The following is an 11,197-nucleotide window of genomic DNA, read 5'->3' on the forward strand; positions in this document are numbered from 1 at the left end:
GTAATCAAATTTTTGTGCCAATTTGAGAACTTTTTCAGAAATTTTAGGGTTTTTTCTCCTTATGATCATTGAAAAAAGTATTTTTGCATGTTGTTGCATTTAACACACCTTAGGGGACTTGTGGGGGCAAAAAAATTGATAAAATATTATTACCATAGGAGTTTCGATAATTACCGATGAAACCTACAGTAATTTTTCAAGCAATGACAAATTGATTACCGTATGTTTCATTGGTAATTTCCGAAAGCCCTACGATAATCAAATTTTTATGCCAATTTGAGAACTTTTTCATAACTTTGTCTTAGTCTCACCCCCTTTGAATCCCTTATATGTTTGACTCATGCAACCTTGCCTCATTCCTTCGTCACCATGCAATTTTCCAAAGACTCATATACTAATGTAACATGCAAGGTCAGGAAACTATCAAATGACATATTTAACAACCAAAGAATTAAAGAGTGGGCCATTAATTGACATATTTACCAGGGAAAAAAAAATCAAAGAGTTGTGCAAATTTATGGTTCAAATTATGAATATATTAAATACTCTAAATTATGCAGGATTGTAGAGTTTCATTAATGATGTTTAACTCTCAATATCTGGTTGACATTGAAAATGAAAAAATCGATCGTGTTTTGATACTTGATTCCCTTAAAAATGGTGATCTATGGACGGAAGGACCTAAGTAACCGTATGATCATTTTTATAAACTAAAAATACTAGAACAAGCATGACAATTATGAGGAATGCATAAAAAGTCGATTCCAAGTATTTGGAAGTCCTGCAATACACCAATGGTTACAGTCCATGCGCCTAAAGCCAAGCCAGGATGTGCATCTTTTCTGAGTTGTGATAAAGTTGTTATGTCCAGCAGATGAACATGTTTTCTCATTCCAGTTAATACATCTTTCACCACATATAATGCCTTAGGCAATCCACCTCGATAACTGATCCACTTAGGAGTTTTGTCTCATTTCCACAATTTGTCACCCCTAGCTCATTCCAATCCCTTGCCACTAAATATGAAAAGGAAAAAAAAGAAAGAAAAAAAAAGCATCAGAGAAATTCACGAAATTAATTTTTGGTTTTCAAAAAAAAAAAAAATTGGTGATGGGAAAGAAGTAAACTTAATGGTAGTGGGTAAGAGAAATTCCTTGGAAGATGACTTTGGTTTTACTATGATTCATAGTAGAATCCACCCACTTAGCCCATGTTGTCAAACCCTTATGAAAAGCAACCATACAATTCATGTCTTTGAGAGTTGGGTTACCATATTGAGAATTTAAATGCTCTCTTTCTAGTCCTCAGGAACTAAAGTGAAGGCAGTTCATAGGGATGCAGATTGGACAAAACAGGAAAACAAAAGTAGCAGAGAAAAGAAGTTAATCACATGTTTATAGCAACTTCATTAAAAACTCTATGAGCAACAGAGCATTTAAATTCTTTTTTAATCATATGCTTATAGCAATTTCATTAAAAACTCTATAAGCAATAGAGCATTCAAATTCTTTTCCTCTTTTGTTTTCTTTTAACTAGTATCACCTCTAACTAGACCCCATTTGTACCCAACAAGGACTGATTCCTTAAAGCCAATATTAAATCCCTCTTGTGCTATAGCTTCTTCTCTTGCTATGAGACCATCACGATATCTACTCTAGTGATTCACCAATTGTTACATGAAATTCATAGAAAGGGTGTGGGGGCAGCAATTATTACTTCTAGACATAAAAAAAAAAAAAAAAAAAAAAAAAAAAAAAAAAAAAACCCACAACTTCCATATGTTAAGGAGGGACACTACATCAACCTCATAATCAAGTGCACCAGGATAACGATATGCACCTGACCTAAGGCATTTTCAAGCACATTTTTTTAATTGTAACCAATAGTATGGGTTTCTCAATCTGTAAATATCAGTTTCTCATGGAAGTCTTGAGTGCCATTAGCCTATAATACAAAACCACAAGCAAACTAATACCACATCTCCGCAACCAACCTCAAATTCATAAAATAGGAGTAAGTATAAGACAGTTCACCTATCCTATCCCCAACTGCATATTTGTAGTCAACTTGAAAATTAATAATGTTCCACCAGCCAAGCCTAAGAAATTTCAACCTTGGCTGAAAACTAAACAGAAAGAAATTAAGGCAAACTAAACAACATAGATAGTATACCTCATGGTCCATATAGCAGGTATAACATCTTTTTTAAATATTAACTAATTGTAAACAAAAAAAGAAGAATTTAGCTTATATAATTCGCCATAGAACATATAACTAAAAGGATACCATAAGAATCACTTTGGTCACATCGGGCACTTGGCATAAGATCACTTTCTATTTGATGCTGCAAACTTTCCAAGTGAAGCTCCTCTACAAAACTACCGCTCACCTTCATAACCATAAACAAGAAACCAACATAAAATCAAAATGAAGTTATGTAATTAAATTATGATATCTAGCAGGATGGTGAGTGTCATATAAACAAGAAAACAAATGATTCAACATTTGAAGCAGATTTTAACCATAACTGCTTTCTACTTATTCTTCAATTTTGTTTTTTTAGGTTTTCTTTTCTTTTAATTTTCTTTAATATTCTGTTGCAATCAGAAAATACAACAAACACTTGTGAAGTGTTTCTGACCTTAAAGCAATATAGAAACCGACCCTAAAGCATACTCATAATATTTAATCACACCACTAAATTCTATATCCTACTACTACTACTACTACTACTACTACTTGATTTCGACTAGTTTCCTCCATTCCAATCATCGTCTTCGCCTTTCACCAATCAAGCAAAAACCCAAGCTTTAAAAAAAAAAAAAAACAATCAAAATACACAGATCCTTACCTCAAACACAATTTTTCCTTAGTCTTTCATATGTTTGCAAGAGAAGAGGTAAGAGATGCAGGGAGATGGAGCATGGATTTTTTTTTTTCTTAATGAGATTGTGTGTGGGTTTTTGGGGAATGAAGAAAAATAGAAAAGCCGAGTGCAGAAACTAAAGACTGTGGGTTTTTCAGACTGAAGGAATAAAGAAAGGAAAGTAAAGTAATTTTTACTTTCATTGGGGATAAAATGGGAAGCAGAGGGCAGATAAAAAAAAAAACTAAGAAATGAGGGGTATATTTCATTAGATGCCTTGAAAGAAGGACATTGGGCCAAATTCCCCTAATTAAAATGGACTTATGTACAGCATAAGATTAAGATTTTCTACATTTTGATCTCCACATAAATTTCAAGACTTTTATTAAAACACGAAATATAAATAGAGCAACCATAGATATTAATATAAGTAAAAAAATTAATGCTACTAAAAATTTTGAGTTATATTTTTTTTTAATTCTGAATGAAATTTGATTAAAAAAATAACTTGATTTTTTAAGAAAAATTATAATAATGAAGTATAATACAAGAAATTTACTTTCACCAAAAATAAATAAATAAAAAAAAGAAAAGAAAAGAAAAAAGAAAAAGAACCTTGTGGAGACATTAGGCATATATTATATAATTTGGAACGTACCTATAAACCTTGTTGAATTAAAGAGATTCTGCATTTAGGAGGAAATTATATAGAAAACAATGACCCACATATATAGGCAATAAAACCAAAGTTAGACCTATAAAAGGAAAAACAGGATAATATGCTAGTTTCTTTTGTTTTTTTAGGCTTGTAGTAATGGCTGAGAGGCTCAATTATTTGTACCCTTAAATGTTAACTAGAAATTGTCTTCTCTAATTAAGTATAGGATAAACCAATAACGGATAATAGGTTGTCTCTGGACTTTAACCTCTGCTCAAAATCCTAAATAAAAGCTTCACTAGCTTCTTTTTTGTTAAATGGCCGAGAAGCTCAATTATTTGTACGTTTTAATGTTAACAGCTAATAGAAAAGCTTTAGATGAAGTCTCTCCATCACATACCAGACAGAGAATTGGAGTCACCCCACCAGCGGGGGTGGGCCTATTGACTCATTTATAGTATATATTATAAACGAAAACTCAAAAAAATAAAATAACATGTAAAATATATAAAATAAATGTAAAATTTTAAAGTGGGAAAGAAAAACGGAATAATTGGATTTCTCTTTTGGATCAATTAGGCTCAACGAGAATCCCATTTTAAAAACAAAAAGGAATAGCACGATTTCAAGATTCTTGTAATTAATTATTCCCAAAAAAAAAAAAAAAAGATTCGTGTAATTAATACATGAACGATTCTTTATGGTGTAAAAGGAAATAAACAAATAATTTTTCAAATTAAAGTAATATGCAAAATATTAATTAATTATGTTTATTAACTAAACTAGTTATTCACACCAAAGTAGTTGCGGAATGCATGTGTATCCTTCAAAAATTAATTATGACATGATTGAAACATATCATGGCTCCATGATATGCTTTGAAATCATTTCTAGATTATAATACCAATAACTTCATTTCTTGGCTGTGACTATTACTGACTTTTTGCCAATATTAGCCCGTTACATCACGAGTAACATAAAATAAATAAAATATACATTATGTTCTATTTGCACTTCATTCTTTTAACAAGACAGTGTCTCTCATTTGAAGTTAATTATAGCTATGAGAATCAAAAGCTCACCCTAATTTTAAACTTCTAAACACCAACCAGCCAGAAATCATTAAATAACAATTTAGTAATTAATATAGTTCAACAACCAATATATATTTTATGATCTTGTTATTTTGTCATAAAAATTACTTGTTAAAGTCTCTCTAACCTAATTATAGAATCAGCTAGGTTTTGAAACATGCTATAAGCCATATGTAAGTGTCACGACTTTGCTTTTTTTGTTGTTGTTTTTGTTGTTGTTGAACGGAATACGTTTTCCATGGTTAGATAAATAGAATTTCAGTGATTCTATTAACTTTCTTTATTCTAATAACTTTCTTTAGTATTTTAAAATTTTATATAGCATACTCACTTCACCTGTGTAAAATTTATTCAATAAAATAAAACTAAAAATCTAAATAAAAATGTAAATCCAAAACATTTTGTCTTGGGTTAATTGCATTTTGGCATGCACTTTGGGTTTTTAAGATTTTATAATTTAAGCTCTTATTTTTTGTTTTATAATTTACATCTTCAATTTTTCATTTTGTTACAACTTAAGCCTTTTTTACTAACAGAATTTAACAACTATCTCAAATGACTAATATTAAATTGTATCAAATTTTAAACAAGAAAATATTAAAGTGCAAAATTTTAAAACTAATTTTAAAAACATACATTTGTAGTATTATATAATTGGAATTTTGTTATACTTTAATATTTCTCAGGTTAGGTGATTTGCACGAACTTTTTAAAAATAAATAAATCAATAAAAGGTACTAAGTGCAAATCTATAAATAAATTTACTATTTTACATTTTAGTATCCTCTAGTTGGAAAATTGATACAATCTAATTTGATCATAAGAAGCAATAGTTAAATCCTATAATTAAAAGTCAAATCAAGTCCAAATTATAACAAATTGTAAAATTAAAAGCTTAAATTGTTTAAACGCGAAGTTTATGACCTAATTAAATTTCAAAAATTTGAAAAATAAAAGTATCACTTTTTGACTCAACAATTTAGCTCTTTGATTTTTCATTATGACTTTTCCTAATAAGGCTTAACAATTGTAACATGTGATTGATTTTAAATTATATTAAATTTCAAACTAAAAGATATTAAAATGAAATTTTTCAAACTAGATTTAAAAATATATATTTTTTAATATCTTCTAATTGGAATTTCGATATAGTTTAAAATAGACATGTACTAATATTTTTTTCAAACAAAATAATAAAGAGTATCAAAGTGCAAAATTTATAAATAAATTTACTATTTTAAACCTTAATATCTTCTAGTTTAAAAATTAATCTAGTTTGATGCTAATCATATAAGATAATAATTAAACCATGTAGTAAAATGTAAAACAAAGGCCAAATTATAACAAACTGTAACATCAAAAGTCTAAATTATTGAATTAAAAAGTTTAGAATTTAAATTGTAGAATTCTAAAAATCAAAAGTACCAAAATACAATTGGCTCTTTCATCAATTAATAAATATTATATCAGTAATGAATCTTATTAGTATCCATTATCATTGGTGATTAATAGTATCTATCAACGATTTTTATTGTTTTTTTTTTTTTTTTTCTCAACCAATACTGCTGTTTTCTTTTTAACATCTGCACTTTTGTTTTTCCTCTTTTTTTTTCTTGTGAACTGCACTTCGTTATTAAAAAAAGAAAAATCACTTCTTTTTTTTTCCCCCAAAACAAAACAGCTTGTTTGTTTTAACTCTTTCTATATGAGTTTTGATTATCATTTGTAAAAATCTTACCTTTTTCTTAATAATTTTAATATTACATCATTTTTAATAATGTAATTATTATTATTATGAATAATGATTAAAATAGAATAAAAAGAGTTATAAAAAATTCAATTTAGTATATTAAATACAATGCCCCCAAAAATGGTTGTTTTAGTCAAATATGGTTTATTATATCATTAAACCCTTATTTAGGAAAATAAATTCTATAGAAGCATGATAATTAATAAATATAATTTTAAATTTTAATTTTTAATGGGATCCTAAATTGAAAAAAGAAGACTTAGTTTTAATATTAATTGTAATTTTTAAATATGTATGTATATATAATATTTTAAAAAATAGTTCAAATTTTATTTTTTAATATTAAACTTTTCTTAATTCTTATAGTATTATATAACTTCAAATAATAAAATTATTATCATGACCAATATTCTAAATTCAATTTAATATATTATAAATAATATAAATATCCCAAAAAAAAAAATGGTTACATAGTTATTATGTAATTTTAGGTATCAAATATTGCATTTACACATATTCTTTAAGACTAGTTTTTTATATTTTATTATTTTTACTTTCTTTATTTATCAAGAATGTAAAGTATTATAAATTTATTTAGTTTATTTTTTAAAATTATTACAATAATTTAATAATTTCTCTCTTTCATTTCGGTATCTTGAATTTAAAATATTTTAAAATATTTCAATTATAATTATAAATAATTTACCAATTAAATCAATATCATTTTTAACGTGTTATGTGGTATGTACAATCTTGCATCAAATACGGTTAATAATACAATATAATACAATACAAATCCATGTAACAGTCTAATACAGTACAATACATGCTAATACAATTCAATTAATAAAATTTTGTTCACCAAAGGGTCCAAAATTGCAAAACCCTGGTAAACCCAAAGAACCAAAACCATCGCACGCACCGAATCCTAAAACCCCAAAGCCAAACAAAGCAATTTCAGCCATGTCTTGCATCTCCGCCGCCAGGTCCGTCCTCCGATCCGCAGGGTCTCGAGGCGCCATAGCTTCAAGGCTCGCCAATGGAGTAAGATCCAAACCAGCGCCTTCTCAATTTCGCATCCCGAAACAAAACATAAACCAAAACCCACCCACTAATCGAACCTTTAGGTAAAACGCATCCTAAAACGCATTTCATTTCGTTAATTCTCATCGTCATCATAATGTGTATATGGTTTTTGCATTGTGCTTACTCTTTGGCAATGCGGAATGTGGAAAAAAAAGGTTGCCTGTGGAAATTAGCTGCTGCTGCGTGGAATCGATACTTCCTTATCACACCGCCACTGCCTCTGCGTTGCTAACTTCCATGCTCTCTGTCTCTCGCCGCACCTACGGTTGGACTCCTGAAGGTATTCACCTCCTCATATCTTGGAATTGAAATACAGTGATAAATTTCTGCTATTACCGGCCTCTTAAGTTTCTAATTTGTATGCAAGGTATTTATTGAATTTTGTATCTGTATCATTGAGGGTTTGGACTCCGTAGGTTGTTATATGTATCTTTTGCTCAGTTCACTATTTTTTTTTCTCTTTTTCTTTTTTTTGGTTTTATTTTTATTTTTTATGTTGTCCGTTTCTGAAATTAAATCAGCATGGTTCCTTCAGTGGTTCATCATTTCATACTTGTTGCTAGGTTACTTTTGTTCCCAAGAAGCTACATTTAGAGGAACTATGTTGTTTTGCGACACAGGTTAAGGAAAATCATGGTTGAAATGTACTAGATTGTTTGTCAAATGATAGACCATATTTTGGGTAAAATATGGTTGGCCCCATGATAAATTCCTTCGTATTTATGAATATAAAGGACCTGAAGACTTATGTTTTATACAAACTTCGAATATCAACCGTGTTGTTAGCGGAGAATTGCTGGGTCATATTGCACCCATCAAGGCCTTTTTGTATTAATCAAGTGAGTTTCGTAACTAGTTCGATGTCTTATTTGCATAAGTGCACATAAAGCTGTTAACTTTATGGGAACTGAATAGTAAATTTGTTGGCTGTATCTCCATCCGTCTTGCACAATGAAAGAATGGATATGCCTTTTTTCTTTTGTAGGGCAAGACAAGACTAGATGAGGACCAAGGATCAAATATGGAGAAGTTGGATTTGTTTTTAATTGTCCAACTGTTGAAAGCATTGGTAAATGTTCGCTTGAGTAGACTAGATGAGAGGACCATCTTTCTAGGGTTGATAATGTAACAGATGAAATTTCTAGAAATTCTTAATCAATTATTATTTTTAATTGCATTTTGCTTCTGTATTTGTTTATTGTTTGATATTGGGCCAAGTATTTCCTTTCATAAGAAGCTTCTTCTTTTGGGAAGCACCAAAAATGAATGAACACCAATCACCCAAAATTTGGTTTGAATTTTTGATGTCATCTCTTAGTTGTGTGCATGATTCCTTTAATATTTTCTTAATTGCTCATGGATTGAATCTCTGATGCCTTTATGTTCATATGAACCATGGACATCTTGACTGGCAATGCAAGAATGCAAAGCAGAATTTTACCTGAACTTTAATTCTAATGTTCGTTGTTATTGATGTCAGTTTAACCATATAAAGATAATACTGTTTTGTTGTATTCACTCAGCTTGCAATGATGATGTATGATGAATATCAGAGGGTTCGAGCAAAGTTTTATGTACTTGCACTCTAAAAGAAGGTGGTGAAAAACATTCCACTTCTTGTAGAAGTAGAAAGAAAGCTAAACTTGTGTATAGGCTTCCTGAATGGGTTTTATAATTCATTGTAGTGTCAGATGTTGAGGATGACCATTATGAATTGATTATTTTATTTTATTATTTTTATTAATCAAGATTTGCTCTACAATTGCTGTAAAATCTTTTGGCTTAATTGTGTTCAATCATTTGGAGAATAAGTTCTCATAATGGTTTCTAGAAAGTTGCATGTTCAGAAATTTGTGCATTTATGTTGAAGATTAATTTACCCAGTGACGGGTTGGAATATATAATATGTGTGTGTGTACATATGTATAACTTACAGAAGACCATGATATATTGACTAGAAAGTTAGATGGTTCAATTAACCATATCATAATGTAATGATCGTCATGTTTACTTGGGGGGCTTGTATATTGCGATAGCTTTCACGTGATAGCTAATGAAGCAAAGGAGCCTTGGATATTTATTAAAATATTATGTTAATCTTCTGAAATGTTCAAATCTATCGGGCTATTTCAGATTTTTATTTTTGAATGAACCCAAGTCAGTGCTTTGGACTTTAGGAAGTAGAAGTCTTACATCTAGTGCGTATAATATGTTTCATACTAGATACATGATCACATGGTTCTGTGATGATTGGAAAGATTTAAGCAAAGTGACCGTGCTCTATTTAGATCAATCATGTTCAGTTCAAATAACAATTAGGAAAGGTTAGCAAAGAAAGTATGACTTGCGGTGAATGAGAATGTAAGAAGGATTAGTGGGTTGATTGAGATTGTTTTGGTTAATGCATACACATATAAAGAAGTGTCTAGATGGAAACTTTTAACGATCTTCAGTGACAGTGAACATAATATGTTTACAGCAACTAAAACACTTAGTTGATGATGAAACTAAGCAGCCTATATGTTTGTTGCTAATAATTGGCTGCTTTTGGTATCAAGTTTCATAGTTAATGTTGTACGTACTGGATTCTGTTTCCTACTGAGGTATGCTTTTGGATATTTATGTCTTGCTTCCACTTTTGTACTGTCAAGGGCTCTGGACATTGGGGATGAACTAGGATTAACAAGTTTCAATTTGTTGCCTCTTTTGTGCTTTCATTATTTTTACATTTTTTTTTTTCCTTTTTTGTTGACTTTGGTTGCCTTTTGTTTAGGGCTGTGATGATTGCTTGTTAGCTGATTTTGGATTTTGGAGACTTGCCTTGTCGCCACCCTGTTTAATGTCCTTTAGAAGTTTCAGTTGTGGACACTTTTATAGCATTCAACTAGGGAGCAAGAACTGAGAATAATGTTCATGATATACCTCATGTTTTACTCTTTCTTGCAATTTATGGAAAAATAGTTGTAAATTCTTAATAAGCTTCATAAAAAATTGTTTGTTTTTCTTGCATTGTAGATGGATGATTGATCTATTGAGATGCGGTTCATTGATTATTGATCGCAGTTTTCATGGATTTCAATCAAGTTTTTATGACTTGCTACAGGCATTACTTATCTTTCGTTAACCCTCCTCCCCTTTATGTCTTGTTCCGAGTTGTGGCATCTGAGTCTTTGAATTTAAAATTTCAACGAATGGTGTTCTATGTGCTAGCATTGAGTTATAAATTATTTAAAATAGTTCCAAACTATTACGTACTGAATATGATGATGATTTGTGTTTATTTATTTATTTATTTATTGTTCTGTTTTTATGCAAGTTATGGATCATAGTTCCTTTTATCTTGAAGTCTTCCAATGTACTCGTAATTTTGTCCATCTTGGTTGTCAAAATCCAAAACAAATTCTTAGTTTTTGTCGATCTTGGTTGTCAAAATCCAAAACAAATTCTTAGACTGGACTTAATTCTTAGACTGGATTTTGTTAAGTCCATGACAATTTGTTTACCTTTTTGATCAATATGGTTTATGAAACATGTGTACTATGGTTGGAAAAATTGAAAAATCATTCCATCGTTTAAAGTGACAAATTAGACTCAAAAGTCCTCAGAGCATCTCCAATAGATCTCATAAATCTTGTACTTGATAGATATCCAACTTAAAACATGTTCTTCAATGTTTATATCTAAATTTTAATTGATGTGTATATATATTTTTTTCCTTACAAAAATATTAACAATTGATATTA

General features: G+C 29.7%; 1 protein-coding gene and 1 long non-coding RNA gene across 7 annotated transcripts; one reads left to right on the plus strand and one right to left on the minus strand.

Moving 5' to 3' along the window:
• Positions 1 to 494: 494 nt before the first annotated feature.
• On the minus strand, positions 495 to 3,061 carry LOC107426977 (uncharacterized). The gene is made up of 3 exons (XR_001582240.4): positions 2,852 to 3,061; positions 2,287 to 2,389; positions 495 to 1,016 (listed from the first exon to the last, which is right to left on the minus strand). It is a non-coding gene; the product is annotated as an uncharacterized LOC107426977 (long non-coding RNA).
• Positions 3,062 to 7,226: 4,165 nt separating this feature from the next.
• Positions 7,227 to 10,828, plus strand: LOC107426974 (protein NUCLEAR FUSION DEFECTIVE 6, mitochondrial). Of its 6 annotated transcripts, none has more exons than XM_016037302.4 (3): positions 7,227 to 7,495; positions 7,610 to 7,734; positions 10,470 to 10,828. In XM_016037302.4, exons 1-3 carry the CDS (start codon positions 7,332 to 7,334, stop codon positions 10,475 to 10,477), a joined length of 297 nt encoding a protein of 98 aa, XP_015892788.2. In that variant the 5' UTR covers positions 7,227 to 7,331; the 3' UTR covers positions 10,478 to 10,828. The 6 variants fall into 6 exon arrangements, with proteins under 6 accessions (XP_015892788.2, XP_024932745.2, XP_015892786.2 ...); XM_025076977.3 differs by lacking the exon at positions 10,470 to 10,828 and adding an exon at positions 8,978 to 9,304; XM_016037300.4 differs by lacking the exon at positions 10,470 to 10,828 and adding an exon at positions 8,440 to 8,764.
• The last annotated feature ends 369 nt before the right edge of the window (positions 10,829 to 11,197 follow it).

This window comes from Ziziphus jujuba, chromosome 9 (genome assembly GCF_031755915.1).
Source record: "Ziziphus jujuba cultivar Dongzao chromosome 9, ASM3175591v1".
In the NCBI taxonomy this organism is placed as follows: Eukaryota; Viridiplantae; Streptophyta; class Magnoliopsida; order Rosales; family Rhamnaceae; genus Ziziphus; species Ziziphus jujuba.